General features: G+C 50.7%; 1 protein-coding gene across 2 annotated transcripts; it reads left to right on the top strand.

Moving 5' to 3' along the window:
- The first annotated feature begins 4,972 nt into the window (after positions 1-4,972).
- CSPG5 (chondroitin sulfate proteoglycan 5) lies at positions 4,973-18,326 on the top strand. Of its 2 annotated transcripts, XM_033864841.2 has the most exons (5): positions 4,977-5,273; positions 5,956-7,075; positions 9,894-10,082; positions 11,933-12,008; positions 18,143-18,326. In XM_033864841.2, exons 1-5 carry the CDS (start codon positions 5,177-5,179, stop codon positions 18,302-18,304), a joined length of 1,644 nt encoding a protein of 547 aa, XP_033720732.1. In that variant the 5' UTR covers positions 4,977-5,176; the 3' UTR covers positions 18,305-18,326. The 2 variants fall into 2 exon arrangements, with proteins under 2 accessions (XP_073667206.1, XP_033720732.1); XM_073811105.1 differs by lacking the exon at positions 11,933-12,008 and having other exon boundaries at positions 4,973-5,273.
- Positions 18,327-21,787: the final 3,461 nt, after the last annotated feature.

The following is a 21,787-nucleotide window of genomic DNA, read 5'->3' as shown; positions in this document are numbered from 1 at the left end:
AGTCATTATTATGAATAAGGTAAGGCAAGGCCCCTGTACTCCAGACGGCTTACATTTTTGTAGAAAAATGGGGGATAGGGTGTATGGTCTGGAGGATACCAGACCATAAATAGTTTAGATAGTGCCAAGTGTTCATGAAGTAAAAGGAACAGCCTAATCAGTTGTTTTCTGGGGGACAGTGTATATTAGTCTGTGAATTGGATGTTCTTCCATGATTTCTGTCCTGCAAGGTTTGGTAACCTGAGGGTTGACTTTCATTCCTGAAAACCTCCATCTGAATAATCAGAGAACTCTTTCATCTGGATACCCAATGTATCCAATGCCAACTAACCCCTGTTCTTTCTGCAAACCTCTGCCTGTGATTTTTATTATAAAGCTCCTGCTTTCTACAGTTCCAAGAGCATAGCTGTTATTCAGTTGCTCCACTATTGTTGAAGGGGGACTTCTTCCTGGGAATAACGTGAAAGCACCTTGATCCCCTGTTAATGGATTATCTCCACTGAAGTCATCTTTCAGAAGGCGATGGAAAGATACATTCTTGAAGGAAATGCTGCCTGCCTTCAAGCCCAGGACGCTTGACGTTGGACCTCCTTGTGAACAGCTCCCCTGAACTTCATTTCCCTGTGGCTCGCTTTAGCCCTGCCACTACTCTTGTCATTAGGAAGCATCTTTGATCCTGAACTCCTTAATACAGAGCTGAGACAGGACTGCCATACCCAAAGGGTGACTAAAAGGGTAGAAGGAGAGAGTTCTATAAATCAACCTAGACAAAGTTTCCAAAATTAATTATAGCTACTTCTCTCTTGGACCACCCATCCCTATTCCAGCTCTCATGGGACCCCAGCAGAAGAGAGCCTTGTCTTGTCCCCTGTCTTGCTCCTGGCGTGCCCTGTAGAACTGGAGCCATCTTTACTCCTTACTGCCCCCAGAGGCCTTTCCAGGCCCCTCCAAATGCATAGGGAGCAGCCAGGTGACTGATTTCTGACAGCCACCTTACACCACCACCTACCCCTAGGGTACAGCCTTTGCAGGCCTCAGCAAAATCACCATGCCTGAATACAGTACAGTCACCACTACTGTCAAACAGCTGTGACACGAAGGAAAACACCTCCCACTCTGGTTCTGCGGCTGTCTTCCCTCACTATCAGGTGGTCCTGAAGGGTTTAGGAAGTGGGCGGGGCTCTTGATTTCTTTGGCTGGTTTGGCCCTGACACTAATGGATTTCCCACGGCCATCCAAATTGACTGTGGCATTCCTTGTTCCAGTCTGCCTATTCTGTGTTAACTGTGAGGTTCCCGAGAAGCACTTAGGTTGCCTGCTGAGGCAGCAGGACTTTTCTGCAAGAAGACAAGCCTGGTCGCTCCATGTCTGAGGCTGTGTGGCTTTCTCCCAGCTGACTTGGCTTTGGGGTAATGAAGTTCAGGGGACTTGCCAATTTTGTAGCAGACCCACTCCCCAAACAAGATGACCGCCTCCAGGTTGTAATGTCTTTTTCTAAGATGAGAGCACTTGTGCAAGTTGAGAATCCAGAACTTGCAGAGAGAGGAGGTGGTGGTCAGCACAAAGAACTCAGGCCCCCACCCCTTGGCTCTTCCCTTCTTCTGGTAAAGGTGCAAGAAGGACCATTCCCAGCAGCCCATCACCAAAAATGTCGCAGAGCTGACTGCCCTGCAGCCCAGAACCAGGTGTCTATGCAGCACACTGGCAGGAGAGAAGCCATGCTAGATGTCCCTTTCTGACTGATACAGAATGTAAGTCTGGACTGCTGTGTTGTACTCTGTTAAGAGAACACAGCATTAACTTTTAAACACCCAGGTGGAAGTGGTGGGCAGGGCGAGAGGCTGGGCTTCCATTCAGCCAAGTGAGGCCCTACCTCTGCATCCTGATTCCTCTTCTGAAATCAAGAAGCAAGAATGAAAAGCCTCCATATTAAAATGAAAAGATTTGAAATTAAGATCTTAGTTCAAATCCTAGCCTTACCACTTCATTAGCATGATCTCAGCGTCCATTTGCAAGTGTGTAAAATGACCAGTAAAACATTAATAGTATGGTTGTGCAGAATAAGACAAATTAGAGCACTAAGAAAACTAAAAACTCAGGCAAATGGGGCTTCCCTGGTGGCGCAGTGGTTGAGAGTCTGCCTGCCGATGCAGGGGACATGGGTTCATGCCCCGGTCCGGGAAGATCCCACGTGCCGTGGAGCGGCTGGGCCCGTGAGCCATGGCTGCTGAGCCAGTGCGTCCGCAATGGGAGAGGCCACAACAGTGAGAGGCTCGCATACCCCCCAAAAAAAAGAAAACAGGAAAATGGTAGTGGTTACTACTGAGGACTTAAAGCCAGGAACTGTGCTACTTCCTGTTCAGACTGAAGTATGCCCCCAGCGACGGCAACAGGAGCAGCTATGCCCTGGACAGCAGCCCCCTGGCAAAGTTGGTGGCTTTCTATGCACAGGGCGGCAGGCTGTAGCCATGGCAATGGGCCTTGTGCCTGCCTTGGTACTGCCAAACCCAGTGGGAACTTCAGAGGCATGCAGAAGCCATTGCCTCAAAGCATCCCTGATGCCCAAATGCATGAGACTTGAATGTGGGGACATGGGTGTAAGCTCTAGAGAGAGGTCAATTTCCCTTTCACTCCAGTTTCTATGCCTACCCTAGTAGCCCTTGTGCTCAGAAAAAAATATATATATCACATTCATTTGACACTGTATGGTTATTATCACTTTCACACATGAGACAGGATACTGACTCTCCCAACGTCACACAGATCTGATGCCAAATCCTGCTGTTGCAGTCACACTCCACTTCCTTGATGAGCTTCTGCTGTCTGTCTTGTGGAGGTGTCACCTAACCAGGTGTGCTGTGCTCGGTTCTGAAACTGCTGGTGAGATCTGCTAGGGAGGATCAGAATGAAACTGAATGGCAACAGTTGAGTTTAAAATCCCCAAATGAAGAAAGTAGTAACAGAATCTGTCTCCAGGGAAGGGAAGATGGTCATTGAGGAAGGAGATAGTTCATATTTTAACTTTATTTTATACCATGTGCTTGTTTTACTTAATTCAAAAATTGAATTTAAAAGGATATACTTAAATATTTCACAAAGTATATTAAAATGAGCTAATAAACTGGGGTAAGTAGAGCTTTAACAGAGGGATGGGAAAAGGGCCCCCATCCAGACCTTTCTTGTGAAAAACACAGGAGTGGTTGTCATGCTCTAGGCACCAAAGGACCCATCTGTGAGGCTTCCTTCCCACAAAGACTGGCCTCAGGAAGGAGGAGGTAGGCATGTACACCAAGATCCTCCACTCTGACAGCCATCACCCAAGAGTCAAGGAGACACAGAGAAGAGCAACACAGAGAATTGTACATAAGGCCAAAAGAAAAAAAGCTACAGGAAAGCAGAGATGGTGTTGGAGGGTGCATTAGTGCCTCTGGCAACAGGCAAGTGCAAAGTCCTGCCTGGCCCTCTGCTTAGAAAAGGTTGTATTTCAAACTGGTATTTACTCTCCCAGTGGCAACATGAAGCCATGGAAAGAGCCTCAGCAAGTCAGCCACTTTGCAGGAAGCTCCAGACCCACGGTTCTGGGGTGGGAGTACGATGGTTGCCATTCATTCATTTATGCCTCCTCCCCACCTTAGGGAGCCTCCCTCTGCACGAGGAGCTGTACACTCAAGTGTCTTGTGGTCCAATAGAGAATTGCTGTAGACAATGACATCAGGGCCAACGTGTCTAACTACTTGGGTCAGGCTAAGAAGGCGTCAGGGATGATGGACAGGTGATAGGAACTGAGCTTTCTGGGTTGAGTTTGCCCAGCAGACCTGGAGAGGAGGGAACAACCAGGACAAGCAAGTAGACTGCAGCAGATCTAGTTCCAGTGAGAGAAACGAACTTTGAATCAAGGCAACCCCATCCAGAGACATGTACTAGAAAGAGATTAGGAGAATCTCTATCTTGGTCACTTAAGTGATTCCCTAGTGACAGAAATGAGAGTTTCTCAAATACCAGGGTTGCCACATCTCGAGCAGTAACCCCAGATATCATTTGGGTTACTAGATCAAGAGGCAGACAGTCGGTTTGGTGGACAAATTAGGTGACTAGGCCGTGACTCCCCAGCAAGCAGGGATCCAGAGATGAGTGGTTTTGGACGGCAGAGTGAGCTTTGGACAGGGCACACAGACGGTGGCCTGGCGTCCGCGTGTCCCCAGGCTGTGATCTAAGCCGCTAGCGACTACCCACCAACCTGAGCTTTGGTGGCCCGGGACACATGGGCGGGGTGGGGGGGATGTATCCTGGAGAGGGAGGAAGGAACCGGCATTAAAGGCCGCTCCCCAGGCTGCCCTGCGGAGGCGAGAGGGAAGGCATTGTAGCCACAGTTCCAGGAAGGTCTTGCCCCCTGCCCCCGGGATGCGTTCCGGCCAGCCTGGCTGTGCAAGGTCGGGGGCTTTGGCTGCAGACGGATTAGGTCTGATCCGATTAGGACCTGGGAGGTCCACTTCGCCCCCTTGCCTGGCGCTGTCAGCGACCGTCCCTCCCTCGTGGGGACTCGGAGACCTCCCGGAGACCCTTCTCCGCCCCGAACACAGGGTTGGCGCAGAAATCCGAGAGGCTCCGTGCCCCCCGGGTTTGGCTCACTGCCACACCGCGGGCTCGGGCTTCCGCCCCCTGCGGCCCTTCCGAGCCCCGCCCGGAGCCTGCGGGTGTCTGCGTCCCCGCCTCCTTGCTTGTCGCTTGGCGGGTGGGTTCCTCGCGGGTGGGGGCCCCGTGCCAGCCCTCCACTGGTGGCGCCGCCCCGCAGGTCTCCCGCCAGTGCACCTGGCAGCTAACGCCACCCGCGGCGCTGTGCGCCTGCACCCGCGCTACCCAACGTCCGTTTGTCTCCGCATCCGGAGCCGGGGGTCTGCCTGTCCCCCTGGCAGGCGGACTGAGCAGGGCAAGCGTCAGAGCTACGTGCGGCGGGGCGGGCGGGGTGGGGGCGGCGCAGAGCGCGGCGGCCGCGGCGAGGGAGGCGGGGAGGCGCGGCGCGCCGGGGACAGCGGCGGACGGCGGCGGCGGCATGCGGCTTCTCCCGTTGCCCATCGTGGGCTGATACGCCCGCAGCACCGGCGGGAGGCGCGGCGGCCGGCGAGCCGAGGGCGCAGCCAGCCGGGCAGACCGCGGACAGCGGTCGGGACGCCGCGCCATGGGTCGAGCCGAGGGCGGGGTCCCGGGTCGGGGGCCGCCGCCGCTGCTGCTGCTTCTGGGGGCCACGCTGGTCCTCGCCACTGGGGCCGCACCGGGTAGGTACCGACGGCGACCGGGACCCCAGCAGCTCTCGCGCCCCACCCTGAGTCAGGGTCCCACTGGCTTCGGGTACAGGCGGAGTCCGCGAGCTGTGGCAAGGGGGCGGGGCAGCGCCTTGCCTGCAGCCCGGGCGGGGGAAGGGGCGCACGACGAGATGGGAGACTTGGGGGAGGCCGAGTGGTGGGTGGCGGCCCCTACTCTGGTGTGCGGACCCAGGTGTTGGCTGGGGAAGGGGTCTGGTGGGCGGAGCCTGAGGGTGAGACTTCGGGGCGGGACCTGGAGGTGATGGGGGGGCGAGAGGATGAGAGTTCGGGGCGGGGCCCTAAGGGTGCGACTCCTGGGCGGGGCCTAGAGGTGGAATGGAGCCCCGAGGGTAAGATTTATGCCAGGAGCTGGAGTCGGGGGCCTCCCTGGTTAGACTGCGGGTGGTGTAGGGGGCGGGGCCTTAGGCTTGGGGGCGGGGCCTGAGCGAGGAAACGTTTGGCTGGGTGTGTTCCCTGGCTTATGGGGCGGGCTCGGGGCGGGACTTAACGATGGGGCGTGGCCTTGGGAAATCTTGAAGCTGAGGCTTAGGGCTGGCGGGGGTCTGGGAGAGCAGCCGCGGCGGGGCGGGGCGCAGCCCAAGGCCCTACCACGGCCGCTGCCCTGACGCCAGGCCCCTCTCCCTCCCTCCCACAGTGCGTGAGGCGGGCAGAGCCGTCGAGGCAGACAGGCAGGTGAAGAGAGTCCTGGCATGGGAGCCGCGTGCTAACGACACGCGGGAGAAGGCCGGCCCACCAGCAGCTGGGGAAGATGAGACCTCTCGGACTGCGCCCGGCGGCGAGCATGCGGTGGTGGGCCCTGGGGTCGGGCCAGAGGAGGCTCTGGAGGCATCGGCGGCGGTGACAGACACAACCTGGCTGGAGGCGGACAACCCAGGCCTGGGCGGAGTGACGGCAGAGGCGGGCAGCGGCGACACCCAGGCCCTTCCAGCCACGCTCCCGGCTCCCGACGAGGCCCTCGGGCAGTCATCGACGCCCCCCGCCACCCCCGAGGCTACAGAGGCCAACGGGCCACTCTCCCCCACTCCTGGCGACAAGCTGAGCCCAGACCCTGAACTCCCCAAGGAGAGCCCCTTGGAGGTTTGGCTGAACCTGGGAGGCAGCACACCTGACCCTCATGGGCCAGAGCCCACGTACCCCTTTCAGGGCACACTAGAGCCCCACACGGCGTCAGATATAATTGACATCGACTACTTCGAAGGATTGGATGGTGAGGGCCGTGGCGCCGACCTGGGGAGCTTCCCTGGGTCTCCAGGTACCTCAGAGCACCACCCTGATCCTGGGGAAGAGACCCCTTCCTGGAGCCTGCTTGACTTATACGATGACTTCACCCCCTTTGATGAATCTGATTTCTACCCTACCACATCCTTCTATGATGACTTGGATGAAGAAGAGGAGGAAGAGGAGGATGACAAGGACGCAGCAGGAGGCAGAGACCTGGAAGATGAAAATGAAAATGACCTTCTAGTGCCCACTGAGAAACCTGGTCTGGGGCCCGGGACAGGCCAGCCCACCGGTCGGTGGCATGCTGTCCCTCCACAGCATACTTTGGGGATGGTCCCCGGCAGCAGCATCGCCCTCAGGCCCCGCCCAAGAGAGCCAGGCAGGGACCTGGCCCCAAGCGAGAATGTCACTGAGTGCCGCAGTGGCTTTGTGCAACATAACGGCTCCTGCCGGTCAGTGTGCGACCTCTTCCCAAGCTACTGTCACAATGGCGGCCAGTGCTACCTGGTGGAGAACATAGGGGCCTTCTGCAGGTAAGGGTGTGGCAGGCAGGTTCCCGGGGGCTTGTCAGAGAACTCCTGGAGAGGGCATGGGAGGCTGTCTCAGCAGAGAGGGGAATGTGACAGGCACAGCTTCCCAGAGGTTGTGCATTCACAGAAGTCCCAGGTCAAGTGATAGTCACAGCAAATATTCTATAGAATTACATCTTATGTGCACTTCCTGTGATCTCATCACTAGGAGAGTTTCCTCAGAAATAAGATTGTGTATTTCCTCTAAGTGTTGTGTCCTTTACCAAACCAGTAAACTATAGAGGCAAAACGAAGGGACTCGGCTAAAGATTTTGGAAAAGGCCTTTGCTGGCTTGAGGGCAAGTTCTTGTTGGCGAGTTCTGACTAAACTAGTAGAAGGAGTAGGCCCATAAACGTACTGAGAGGAGAGAGAACTGCTGACCACTTCCTCTGAGCCATGTGTGTGGCAGGAGGAAGGCCCTGTGACCCTGTGGGGCACATGCCTGGGGTGGCACATAAAGTCACAGTGAAGACCTTCTCGTTGGGAGCAGACCCAGAGAGCAGCCATTCGAACAGGTCAAGTCAAGCAGAGTGTCTTTCCTGGCGTAGCAGTTGTGGTGGGGTTTCTTGACTTTGGGTCGTGGCTTTGTCCCTCCTACCTTGATTGTTGTCTTCCTGGGGATACCCAATCCAGCATATTTTAAAGACCCAGAGAGTTTAGTGTCAGAGTAAGGATATTGTCTGCAACCACCATCCCATGCCTCATCAGTAATTACCCCATACACCTGCCGTCACAGCAAGGTAGTTAACCTGCTGGAGAGCTCACTGGCTTATTCTGGAAGAAGCACAAGTCCGGGGTGACCTGGGTGGTTTGCTTGTCTCCATCCTTTACAGGCTCTAGAAGTGGCATGGAGGCCTCAGATTCTTCCTGGGACTTGTTTCCACTGGTCCTAGGAGGAGCAAATCTGGGTGTCTCTTTTTAAAGTGTCATTCCTGATGTTTCTTTTTCTTGGTCTCTTTGGAGGTATGTGAAGAATTCAAATTTCTGTAGGTCTTAATGTTCTGGTAGAAGAATAACATACAGAATGCATGAATGCTGCGCCTTTGGCGCCTTTGTCATTAAAGCTTAAGTTCCAGTTCCTTCCCATGAAGTTCTTCTTCCCTGTAAATGATCATGACGTTAGCGTCACTCATATCGGATGTGTCCACACAGTTCTGATTGGAGTTGTCCAGCCATTGCCAAAAAGAGGGACTGTGATCAAGAAATTATGGCAACGAGACCTTGCTGGTTGGTTAAGGGCTACCAGAAATGAGGAAACCCTGTGATTTTGCTCCTCAGCCTCTAGTTGGGGGGACTACAGTAATGATTATAGCCTGGGAACTATGGAATCTGCAAAATTGTAACCTTTCAACCTATTGGGGGCCTGAGTTTTCACCTTCAAAGTAAGCTCCCCATCAGAGTATGAAATTTGGAGCCCTTGCTGCCTCTAGAGAGCTAGACAGTTCCCAGAACCTCCTGGAGCTATCAGAGGACTCCCAAATGGAAGAGTAAGCATGTCCTCACTGAGCAGCATGCCTGTACTGACCATGCATCCTCCAGTGGCTCCTGCCTCAGAAGGGCTTCACACAAGTCCACTCCAGCTCCCCTTGCACAGCTTCCGTCCCAGGATCACACTGGGCCTCCCTACCAGAGCAGAGATTCCTCCTCTGGTGGGTACACCCAGGCCCAACCCTGGCTTGGAAACTGTTTTGCATTCCACTCACAGGAGGCTGCTGAGCCCTTGGTTGCATACTGCAGCATGCCTTTGTCTCTGTCACACCGACCACTGCAGAGAAATGAGCAGAGCTATGGCTGAACTTCTCTAGAATGGTCGGTTAGAGGGATCTTCTTTCCCTGCCATCCTCCAACAGCCCCCCACGACTGCAAAGCGGCAGTTGGAAAAGAGAAAATTCCCTGCTAGCCTCGTATCCCTGCCCTATTCTAGGTGTGGAGTACCTAATTCTTCCATGCAAAATTTCCCCGTTTCTGGACCCCTTTCTCTTGTCTGTCATTCACCCTGAGGTTCATGTCCTCCCTCCTTTGCCTGCCTCTGTATCCTTCCACATTTTTCCTCTTTGAAGCAGCCTGGTTCCCATGGAAACAGCAATGTCACTGGAAGAGTTGGAGCCTGGGAATGTCCCAAGGGCAAGAGAAAGTCACTCAACGAAAGGACTGAAACCCACCCAGAGGGTTGATTCTCACTCTGCTTTCATGACAGTTCTCATGGTAATAGGACTGGAAGCTTTAGGGGCAGCACTTTGGGGGCTGCAGAGATAAGGGAGAGTATACATCTGTCTTTGTGTTTGTTCTTGTCTGTCGCTTCCTTATTTTTCAGTGTCTGGTTAGCCACGTGAACTAGATGGGACTGCAATGCCACAAGATAGGTTTTTCACGTTGTGTAGGGTGGATCCTACTACTTTGTAGCTGTAGCTCCTGTTAGTCTTGTTTTCCATCTTTTTTTTTTTTCACCAGAGCCCAGGGGGGTTGGGGCGGTCTGGGGGGATCTGGGAGAATCCTGTGATTATTCTCACGGAGGTGGAAAACGAGGGTTCCCTTCCCTCCTGGAAACTGAGTTTGCTCAGTTTCTCAGCTCCCCGGTTACCTCATTTGTGTCATGAACCTCTTCATGGAATGGTTGTAAGGACAAGGCAACAATAGCAACCATAAGGTCTGCACAGATGGGGGCCCCAAAGTCCCACTAGGAGCAGGCGGTTGAGGGAAGTCCTGGGGTCAGGGGCCAGGCCCTCACTGCGGCCACGGCTGCCAGCCCATCGCCTCAGTCTCACCCTGTCACCGCTGCAGGTGCAACACACAGGACTACATCTGGCACAAGGGGATGCGCTGCGAGTCCATCATCACTGACTTCCAGGTGATGTGTGTGGCCGTAGGCTCGGCTGCCCTTGTGCTGCTCCTGCTCTTCATGATGACGGTGTTCTTCGCCAAGAAGCTCTATCTGCTCAAGACAGAGAACACCAAGCTGCGCAGGACCAAGTGAGTCTGTGACAGCCAACCCCACCCCATCTGACCCAGGGATGTAGTCCTGAGGGTTTCTGGCACCTGCTCTCCATCCCTGGTTGTGTTTTTCATACCAAAAATTCACCCAAGCGTAACCATTCCTACACAGAATGTGCTGGAATTGCAGCCGAGGTTAAGCCCCTGTGGCACACTGCAGCTGCCCAGCACCATTCCTCACACACACACACACACACACACACACCGCCGTATAGAAGGTGCTTAGAAAAGGTAACCTGAGTATAGCAGCTCCCAACTCTGGTCAAGTACGTTACTGTGCTCGGTCCCCCACCCCCACCTGACTGCACCTGCTTCCTGGGTCTCTGACAGCCAGTGGCCAGCGTGAGGATTTTGCTCACAAATCAGCATGAAGTGACTCCAGCTCCCTCAGATCTGCTGTCACTCAATACCAGCTCCTCCTCAGTGAGAGGGTCTAGCACTGCAGTGCGTTGCTTTCCAAACTTGTCAATCCTTGGTCCAGGCAGAAGGGCAGAGGACTCAAGGAAGCCCTCCTAAGTAGAATGTGGGGGGTGGTGAGACCCCGGCCCTCACTTTCTCCACTGTGGATTCTAAGGGCCGTGTGGGGATATGGAGTCTCATTTCAGCTCTTAGAAGAGGAGTGACTACTGTGCACATGTGAGAATCAGCATGCATTTACCCTTTAAGTCCATGCTTGAACACTCGAATGTGACCTTACACACTATGAGAGAATCACTGTGGTCACTAAGCAAAGTAAAGAACCTTCTGAAATGTCACAGGAGTCACAGAAGGAGGAGACTGGAGTTCAGCTTCCTCGGGACCCAAGAGACAATTTATGCAGACCTGCCGCCCACCCCCCATTTCAACCTGTTGTCCAAGTAATCCCCTCCCCCTGACCCGAGACTCCCTCCAGAGAACGTGACCAAAGGACTTGCCCCGGGTCCTGGGAAAAGGACAAAACGCCATCTGTTGCTCCTTTGCTGGGTGAACTCGTGAGATGTGCAGATGCCAGCAGCTCTCTGCAGCCTTTCAGCTAACCGTTGTGGGCCTGCAAGGGCCTCTGCATTGTGCCTGTGCATTGAGGCGGGCTGCATCTGTGCCTGTGATCACAAGCCAAGACCCTTGGCTCCTCACGCTGACACCAGAGGGTTGGAGTGGCGGGGAGGGTCAGGGTGGGGACGGGACCACCGATCAGGGCTGCTGCAGATAGGAGAGAAGAAGCAGCTGCCAGGCGAGTGGAGAAGCAAGAGCTGAGGCCCAGGGAGGGGCCTCCTAGGTCGTCCTCCTGTAGTTGGTTATGTGTTTTGTGCAAAACATGGCTTCCGCAGCCCTTCAGCTCAGATGCCGCCTCCCTTTTTTCCTTCTGCATACCTTCTTTCTTTCCCAAGCCTGGTTACTGCTCTGAAAATGCTGCATGTACCCAGTGCACTACAGATACTGCTGCAGCTTATTGATTCTAAGATACACGTTTTTTTTCACATATTAACATCTCTGAAACTGGATTGTGTCTTACAGTCGCTGGTGTCTTATAACCACTGTTGGCCTGATGGCAGTCATGATGTAGTTGTAATTGTCTGGCATGCACAAACGTGGTCATAGCTGTTCATATCATTGTCAGTTCTTTATCTAAAGTCTAAATGAGCTCCTTAAAGTGTGTAATAAAAACTCTAGGTGATAAGAAAGCATTGGATCATGGTTTAAATGGTAGAAGATTTTTCTTAGTGGTACATCAAATAGTGGTGCATCTGTGGCATTTGATGAAATACAGTCCCTGACCCATGAAGCTTCTATCAGATTTTGCTGTGATCGTTTCACTTACATTTTTCCCTTCTCTCTTCTGTCCTAACCAGCAAATTCCGGACCCCATCTGAGCTCCACAATGATAACTTCTCCCTCTCCACCATTGCTGAGGGCTCTCACCCAAACGTAAGGAAACTTTGCAACGCTCCCCATACCTGCTCCCCCCCATGCCTGTGCCTTGGCTCTCTATGATAATGTTATCTGTCAGGTAACTTGTCTTCTTCACATCTGTCCTTGTGCAGGCTCCAGCCCCTGGCCACATCTCTGGTCCACTTCAGAGTGTGGAGCCACTCTTCAGAGCTCTGAGGATCAGGATAGGGCAGGCAGTTGGGGCCGTGAAAGTGAGAATAAGGGCGTGATGGTGTACCACTTCCCGGACAAACAAAGTTATACAAAGTACAGAAGATCTGTTTCTAGGATGACACATGATTTTTAGCTTCACCTAGGCTTTAGAAGTCTGATTTTTGTCTTTCTATTTTCTATATCAAGGAGAAAGGCTCCGCTTTCATTGCTAGGGAATTTCCTGCTGGTCATTGAAGCAAATGGTGGTTGCTCTTTAGGATGAGTGGGAAAACCTCTGGGATGGCTGGGAAAACAGTGTCTTTGACACTGTTTTGAGGACCCTAAAAATGAGCAGGCTTATATACATTGGTTACGGCTGAGGTAAGCACAAAACACTTATGGTAGGGTGGAAGCTTAAGTCTAGGGGTGAATCTGTCCTTAGGAGTATAGGCTCATAAATACAAGTTGAAACCCAATAAAAGGTCCCAATAGACCATTTTCTAAAGACACTGGCCCAGTGTGTTATCTGGACCAGACTAACCAGTCAAATACTGGGTACTGTCAGAATTTCAGAAATAAAACAGAAACCACCCAAACCCCAAATCATATCAGATCCAAACGCAAGAATTCTGCACATGACACAGGCTCCATACCTCCAGGTAAATGCATCATTATGCAGATAACGGAGTGAAACTAAGACTTTTCAGATGGAAACAGTGGAGTTTAAGAGGAAATTTTGAAGAAGTTCTTTGAAATAATGGGCCATAGAGTATAAGAGCTCACAGGGGCCTTCACAGTCTAGGCCAGTGCTGTCCAGAGGGACTTTCTGTGAGATAGAAAAGTTGTGTGTCTGTACTGTCCACTACAGCAGCCATCAGCTACCTGTGGCTTCAGAACTCTCGGAATGTGGCTAGTACCACCATATTGGACAGCACAGATCTAGACCATTGTCTTCTTTTTATAGGTGGGGAAAGTGTAGCCCCAGAAGGAGAAAGAGAGAATAATAGTACATGAGACCTTGATCACCAGATCCCAGAAAAGAAAAGCTTGGCCTGGTGGAGGAGGAGCAAAGGGGTCTATTTAAAATAAGAAACGAAAGAGGCCAATTTAGGATAATTTTTTTAAAGTCTTTGATATAAAGGGTAGAGAAAGAACATACTTGTTATGCACCAAGATATTAATAAGTTCAAGATGGACATAATAACCAAGAGAACAACATGTCCTGTAATCGCTGAGATTGGTAACCACTTTAATCAACCCACAAGGATATAGGATGAGCCTTATCTTGGGACACCCTATCCCTACCTTACCAGGCCTCTTGCAGTGATGTGCATTTAGTTGTCATTTATGGACTACTAGTGAATGATGGCCTGCCATGGGGTCTCTCAGGTCCACTGTCTGATCTGCCATCTCGTACATGTGGGACAGCAGGCCTGACCCATACAGTGGTGCCTGCAGTCAGGGTGTTTATTGTCCATGGAGTGTGAGGGTCCTTAGCAAAGTTTCCGACTCATGCATTTCGGGCACCCTTGTTATGTCCACCTTTCCTCTTCACCAAGATGGAGGGGAAAGAAATAGCTCCTCTTGGAGGCCTTGGTTGCATGAGCCAATACAAAGGTTTCCAGTTCTTCTTGGCCTGAGCCAACTTTGTGAAAGCAAGGCATTTGTCCATGAAAGCTGCCACTGACCTTGAGTTCAGAATATGGCAAAACAGAGGGGCTTTCCTGGTGGCGCAGTGGTTAAGAACCAGCCTGCCAACAACACAGGAGACACGGGTTTGAGCCCTGATCCGGGAAGATCCCCCATGCCACGAAGCAACTAAGCCCATGCGCCACAACTACTGAGCCTGCGCTCTAGAGCCCGCGAGCCACAGCTACTAGCCCGTGTGCCACAGCTACTGAAGCCAGCCCGCCTAGAGCCCGTGCTCCCAACAAAAGAATCCACCACAATGAGAAGCCCACGCACCGCAACAAAGAGTAGCCCCCACACACCGCAACTAGAGAAAAAAGCACGTACGAAGACCCAATGCAGCCAAAAATAAATAGATAAATGAATAAATTTAAAAAAAAAAGAATATGTCAAAACAAAAATGGAATGGAGCAGGGTGGTCAGCCATGGTAGACTCTGCCTGAGAAGGGCCATGGGGTTGTCTGGGCAGCACTCGGGGCATCCCTCAGCGAAGTCGTGCTCTCTAGCTCCTCTTGGATCTTGAGGGCCATTTCCACCTGGCATCCTTCCCTCAGCTTGTGCCCCAGGACACATCCTGTCCTTTCTGCCAAAACTCTGAGCATGTGAGGGGGTGACTCTCCTGTCCAGCAGGTGGATTTTCTACAAACTTCATCTCTAATTCCCTCCACCCAGCCCAGAAGTCAGACTCGGTCATAGTCAAGATCTTGTGGGCATTGACAGTTAAGACAGTTGCCGCTTTATGATGAAGTGGAGCCCTAGCCCTTGCTTCAGCCACCACAGTGATTGCTTACAAGCGATGCTAGCAGCAGGATGAAAGTGAGAAAACCTCCAGGTGAGCTAGGAGCTGAAACGAGGGCACCTGAGTCAAGCCTGCTCATTTAGTCTCCCCATCCCTCTCCCTTCACCCCTCAAATTTCCTTGTTGGTTTTGGCATCTCCTAAAATTTTGGAGAGTTTTATTTATCTTAGTAGAGGGGTTCTTTCTTTTACATAAGTCAAGGAGATTGAATGGGTCATTTTCCTACCCAGTTTCAGTGATCTCTGTAAGCCACACTCTGAAAAGATTTCAAACAAACAAAAAAAACCATGCTGCTTTGGGTCTGGTGGGGGAAGGGTCCGTGGCTGGTGTCTGTGTAGAGGGCACGTCCCTTTCCTTTGCTACACGCATCGCTCTGTGCTGCTCCTCGCCTGGGCCCTCTGGACTGACCTGGGGCCCTGTGGCTGGTGAGCCAGCGGCCGAGTGCGTGTGAGTCTTCTGGAGCTGAGCAGCCAGCCTAGGAAAGGAACTTCGGAGGAAAAGGAAAAGCCCAAAGCTCCTCAGCCCCTGCTGTGGAGGTTTGCCGTTTTCCAGGAGGAATGACGAGTGTGTAGGAAGCCGGGCGCTCTCCGGCTGCACAGCATGAGTGAAGTCACCTGAACTCCATGGGCAAACTGCCCAAGCGCTGAGAGCCACCCTGTTGGTTCTCACAGCTGTGCTGTTAGAGCAATGCATGGCTGTAACTTGGTCCTCCTGCGATTTGACAGACCTTCCAAGATGTCCCTTAGTGTTTCCCACCGCCATCCCACCCCCCAATTTAAACCTTTCTTACTTCCCAGTCTCTGTTTCTTCCATGTATTTGGTAAAACACTGACTGCCCACCCCATTCTGATAGAGGCTTGTGTCTGGACAAGCAGGCGTCCAGGCCTGAACCCCTGGCTGAAGGATGCCCATGCCGCTGGGGCAGAATGCCAGCAACAGTTCCCAGGACTTAGACCAGAGGGAAGTCCAGTTCCCTCTTGATGAGGGACTTCCACCAAATCAAAGGCGCATAATCCTTCTGCTGAGGGATTCAGCAACCCTAGGCTTAAGAGGATGGAGCTCTGAGGGAAACACTTGGACTGGGATAGCTCCATCTTGGTCCAGACACACCCTCACCCGTTCTACATGTTGAAGGTACTTAGCTCATCTCATAGCATTGTCTGGATACGTGTGTTCCTTATTTTTAGGATCTACTATTTCCTCCTATTGACCCAGAAGGCAGCTTTCTCATCTGTCCAAATCCCATAAGCCCTCACAGTGCCAGTTTTAATTTGGGTCCCCACCCTCATGGCATCACAGTTTTGATGCCCAGGTCTATAAGACTCACCAAATCCACTTTTTTCACGTTATGAGAATATCCCTGTGCCCCTGCATCCCCCCAAGGTGTGTGTGATGGGGTGGGAGTGGGGGCAGTTATCTTGAAAAACATGAAAGTGATTTCCACACTTGTAAGAGGAGAGGCGAGTACAGGCCATCTTGTTTTGCTTTTAGTTTTGCTGTGATCCAAAGTCCATTCTACTCAGGGTCTCAAGCGATCATGCCCAACGTCTTCCCCCACACAATACAGAAGTTCTGCCTCATTCTGCTTCCCTCTCTATAAAAAACCTGTGTGTGTGTGTGTGTGTGTGTGTGTGTGTGTGTGCACAAAATACACTTAATATATCAGGGCAATCTTTCCATCTCAGCACATATACATTTATGCCATTGAACAGTTTTTTCTAAACCTCTGCAAGCAGTGGTAGAAAATATCAAGTGCCTGTGCGTGCTGTGCGCAGCTGCCTTGCCTGAAACCTGCCTCAGCACAGAATGAAGTTCATTTCCTCTTGTGCTTGTCTCACTGGAAATGGGGAACATGTGTTCCGCTGTTGTCTGTAAATTACTCCTGAGGTCTTTGAAACTCTATCAAATTGTTCTGTTCAAGCTGGTCTTCTGGGAAAGTGCTAAGTGAGGCTGGAGCAAGGGGCAGGTAACAGTGATTCTACATGCACAGTACGTTTAAACACCCGTAGCAACCGATGTAGGCCTGGAGCCTTTCCCTACTTTCCAACTAGTCACTTGCCTGACCTAGTGCCATTATGGGTCAAATTCAGTAGCAGGGAGCATGGACAAGAGCTCAGTTTTTTGTGTTTTTTTTAATTTATTTATTTGTTTATTTTTGGCTGCGTTGGGTCTTCTTTGCTGTGCGCGGGCTTTCTCTGGTTGCGGTGAGCAGGGGCTTGTCTTTGTTGCGGTGCACGGGCTTCTCATTGTGGTGGCTTCTCTTGTTGCAGAGCCCGGGCTCTGGGTGCACAGGCTCAGTAGTTGTAACTCATGGGCTCTAGAACGCAGGCTCAGTAGTTGTGGCGCACGGGCTTAGTTGCTCCGCGGCATGTGGGATCTTCCCAGACCAGGGCTCGAACCCGTGTACCCTGCATTGGCAGGCGGATTCTTAACCACTGCGCCACCAGGGAGACCCAAGCTCACAGTTTTGTGGAGAACGCCTTGGTCCTTAAGCATGATGAGTACCTTGAATTTTGGTTAAAGCAAGAAAGGTCTGAGCTAGCTGATCAGATAGGGACGTTACCCTTCTTGCCATCCATGAACCTGCCTGGGTAGCTACACGACCTCTTTGATCAGCACAGTTCCAAGCACTTGACAAAGAACTGAGGCCCATTGAGTTGCACAGGGTAAAATCCCCTCAGGCGGTCCTAAAGGAAAAGAGTAGTGGGAAGGCAGGCATTGCTGTAAGAGTTCTCTGAGTGCAGTGTGGGTTTCCTGAAAACCTTTAACAAATTCAGTTCAGGTTCAGGAGCTTGTCACAGGGCTGCAGGCAGCACACGTGGATAGGCAGGAGGGCACGAGTACCAGTCAGAGATGGGTCATGAACCAGCAGCACAGGGCTTGGATTGAGGAAACACCTTGTAAGTTAGCATCTTTTGGTAGATAAATTCTGATAGGCAGAGGCTCACACATCTCCAGCCTCTAGTCAGAGAACATATATTTGCTGTGGGGAGAGAGGCCCTAATTTTGCCAGGAACAGCTCTGCACCTGACCACAGTCCAGTTTGTGCCCCACTGAATACACCGACAAGTCATGTTCCTGAACAAGACCTTTTTGTGAGAGCAGAACTCAACAAGATGGAGGGCCGTGTGAAGAGGGGCCAGGCAGAGCTCACCAACAGGTGAGGCTTTAGAGGGGCCAGGCCAAGTATTAAAAGGGACTGTTTCTCCCCAGTCTCTGCCAAAGAGAAAACCTCACACTGGCCTAAGTTAAAGGTATTTGTAATGCAATTACCTGTCAAGTTTTCATCTATATCTGGCCAGTGTTTTTGAGGATGATGTTCCTAAAAAGTAGCTGCTAATGAGTCTCTTTGGTTCAGTCACGTCTCAGAGCTTTCTTCCTTTTTCCAGTTATGATTCTTTCAGCCAAATTGAAAAGTCTGAGATGTTATTTGATCCCTCTACCCACTGTCTCCTTCCCACCCCTCCCTCACCTTTTTTTTCCTCTTTCAGGATGATTCTAGTGCTCCCCATAAAATCCAGGAAGCTCTCAAGTCCTGCCTGAAAGAGGAGGAGCCATTTAACATTCAGAACTCCATGTCGCCCAAACTCGAGGGTGGCAAAGGTGACCAGGCCGACTTGGAGGTGAATTGTCTTCAGAACAACTTAACCTAAAGCAGAGCAAAAAGAGAGGAAATGGGGGTGGGGGGGGGGGGGAGGGGAGAAGAATTATCTCCTCTTGTACAGAGTATTTCTTGTAACCATTTGTTAAACTTTCTTTTTTCTGATCTCATGGCATGCTTTGGTGTATTTTGTACAGGAGGGAAAAAACACAAAATATGCAAAGAACCTAAAGAGAATTGCATACATTGGATTGTTTTGTCTGTGCTGTCTGTACATTGCTTCTGCTGCTGTGATTTCTAAACCTATGCTGTTATTCAACTGACTTTTTTTTTGTACTTTGACCCACCTTTTTTTGAAATACCAGTAAAAAACAAAGTTCTTGAAATAAAACTTTTTAAAAAGGCATTTTCCTGATGTAATTTTTTCTACTCCCTACCCTTTCTTGTCAGTTTGAGTTGAATTCTTCCCTTCATTGTGTATTCATGTGTATTTATACATGTTTGAAATCCCAGAAATGGTCTATGTATTAGTCTGCTTGAGCCGCCATAACAAAATACTACAGACTGGGAGTCTTAAACAACAGACATTTATTTTCTGAGAGTTCTGGAGACTGGAAGTCCAAGATCAAAGTGCCAACAGAGTTGGTTTCTGGTGAGGCCTCTCTTTCTGGCTTGCAAACAGCCACCTTCTTGCTGTGTCCACACATGGCCTTTTCTCTGTGTGCATATGGAGAGAGAGAGAGCTCTCTGGTGTCTGTTCCTTTTTTTATAAGGACACCAGTCCTATTGGATTAGGGCCCTACTCTGATGACCTCATTTAACCTTAATTACCTTATCTCCAAATACAGTCACATTAGGGGTTAGGACTTCAACATGTGATATTTGGGGGGACACAATTCGATCCATAACAGTCTGTAGCACCTGTTAAGAATACTCTTTTTTTTATTTTTAATTTTTTAAAAAATTATTTATTTATTTTATTTTTGGCTGCGTTGGTCTTCATTGCTGTGCACAGGCTTTCTCTAGTTGCAGTGAGTGCGGGCTACTCTTCGTTGTGGTGCGCAGGCTTCTCACTGGTGGCTTCTTTTGTTGCGGAGCACGGGTTCTAGGCACGCGGGCTTCAGTAATTGTGGCACGCAGGCTCAGTAGTTGTGGCTTGTGGGCTCTAGAGTGCAGGCTCAGTAGTTGTGGTGCATGGGCTTAGCTGCCCCGCGGCATGTGGAATCTTCCTGGACCAGGGCTCGAACCCGTGAACCCTGCATTGGCAGGTGGATTCTTAACCACTGCGCCACCAGGGAAGCCCTATCTTTCCTTCTTTCATAAATATTTATTCAGCACATACTCAGCCAGGCGTTATGCTAGATGCCAGGAACTCTAGATGAATAAGATAGATCCTAACCTCAAGAAGTTAACGGTGTACTTGAGAAACAGTCTTATAAACAAATAATTATAATACAATGTGTCAATACTTAATAGATGTATATACAGAGCTGTGAGAGCTGGAGTTATGAATTCCGAAAGGCTTCAAGGAGAGAGATTTAAATTGGACTTTGAAGGTTGAGGGGGCATTTTTCAGGAAGATGCAGGAGAAGACATTCAAGGCAGAGGGAGAATACTCACAGGAAAGTTGTGCTATGTGACTAGAGATTGTGAGACAGAGAGGTCCTATGTGATGAGGTTGGAAAGGGCAATTTAGGACAGATTGCCAAGGTAGACAATGGTAAAGGCAGAGAGAATGGGGATTGTAGCAATCCAGGCAACAAATGAGGATGGATTAGAGAGAGTGTTAAGAGTTCAAATATCCAGAATTACTACTGGTGGTGAGAGTTTTCTAGAACTTTGCCTGTGTTCAATCTGTGATAATTCCAATAACTGGAATCCCCATGAGTATGTTTCTTTTGCCTAATTTCTGCTGATTCCCCCTGATTTGTCTCCTCTTGTGCCTCATTATTTTTTATTTTGTGCTGGACATTGTATTTGAAAAATTGTTTATTGAGATTTTCAGATCTAGGATGACTCTTCCTTTAGAGGGGGTTTTTGTTTGCTTCTGTCACATGGCCGGGGCACTAGAATTCTGAGATCACATTATTCCAGATTCAAAGTTGGAGATTTCCTGGCCACTGAAGGCAGACTGCGGACCTATCAGATTGTGCAAGGGCTGGTTTGCTTTCGGTTCATCCTTACCCCTTAGGGCACAACCATCTGGGGTCTCAGCCCAAAACAGGCAGTGGTTTATCAGTGTCCCACCTTTGGTGGACCCTGAACTCCAACACCCCCTGACCCCCAACCTTGCAAGACTTCCAGAAACACACAGCTCATTCTCTTAGTCACCTCTTCCAAATGGGCAAGTGCCTCCAGGGAAAAGTGGCCCTGAATGCTGGGCCTACCTGTCTGGATTCCTGTCCTCTCTGGGATGTCAGCCTAACAATTCTTTAGAATCTTGTTTGCTTGTTGATGCTTTTAAGATGTTTGTACAGCCTTTTGATTGTCCTTAGTGGAAGGGTTGGTCCAATTCACCTAGTCTCCCATTTATTGACAACAGAAGTCCTCTGTTTTCATCTTGGGACTCTTGCCCAGATGGCATTCCACTGGTGCCATGAGCTCAGTCTGCTCCTTGCTATTGGATAAGGCCGCATATTGGGATTGTTGGCCTGTGTGTATTATGGTTTCCTAACCTGACCCGTATCCACTTTGGGAGGTTGGCATGGTTCTGCTTAGGACTTCCTGTAATCTCTGATTTAGGGGACAGACCTGTGTTTCATGGATAAGCACCTCTGGATCGTTCACAAGGAGGCCCAATCAAGAGGGATTGTATGTGAAAGCACTTTGTAAATTCTAAATCCCATCCAGACACAAAGGTTTATTAGTATTGTGTTTGTTTTGTTTTTCCCACAAGAATATTATGAAATGCAGATGAAAGCCCCAGCCCTATCCTACCTTCATAGCACATGCAAGAGGGATAGGAAAACCCAGATCAGAAGGCAACAGGAGATAGTGCAGGCCTAATGAATAGACTTACCTCGTGTTGCCAAGAGTCTTTGACCCAAAGGAGGGGCTGACATGTTGGAATAGGATATATTGATGTGTATCTGCGCCGACCCTCTTTCCTGCCTGTGCTTGTGCTTCTCGGTGCTTACGCTCCATGGGGCTGGCCAGCATCCTCTCTGGGGACCTCCATCTCTGCTGTTCCCTCCCTCATCTGCGCCCACAGTAATTGCCTAGCACTGAGACATCCCCCTTCAGCGTCCCCCTTGGTGCTTTTTTTTTTAGAGGATAGTCCCTGGAGACCTTCTTTGTGCTTTTTCCACCCCACTGCACAGCTTGTCCTGTGTCCTTCTCGCTAAAGAAAGGACAAACTGAAAATGTGGGTAACTTAGGCAGCAAGGAAGGAAAATCATTAGTCTGGGGAGCATTTCAGCACCGATGGGTCGTTTCACTTGGGAGAAGTGTACATGCGATGCTGAACCATCCGTTGATACAAGGCGTATCCTTTACACACATGGCACACCTGTGTTAGTTTCCTGGGGCTGCCATA

This window comes from Tursiops truncatus, chromosome 10 (assembly GCF_011762595.2).
Source record: "Tursiops truncatus isolate mTurTru1 chromosome 10, mTurTru1.mat.Y, whole genome shotgun sequence".
Classification (NCBI taxonomy): domain Eukaryota; kingdom Metazoa; phylum Chordata; class Mammalia; order Artiodactyla; family Delphinidae; genus Tursiops; species Tursiops truncatus.
This window is presented reverse-complemented; position numbering and strand designations above follow the sequence as displayed.

What these genes read in the sequence shown, in the direction of transcription:
- CSPG5 (XM_033864841.2), top strand. Translation starts at nt 5,177, where the DNA reads ATGGGTCGAGCCGAGGGCGGGGTCCCGGGTCGGGGGCCGCCGCCGCTG. An exon ending in CGCCACTGGGGCCGCACCGG is followed by an intron (nt 5,274 to 5,955) that starts GTAGGTACCGAC and finishes TCCCTCCCACAG; the next exon opens with TGCGTGAGGCGGGCAGAGCC. An exon ending in CTGAGGGCTCTCACCCAAAC is followed by an intron (nt 12,009 to 18,142) that starts GTAAGGAAACTT and finishes TTCCTCTTTCAG; the next exon opens with GATGATTCTAGTGCTCCCCA.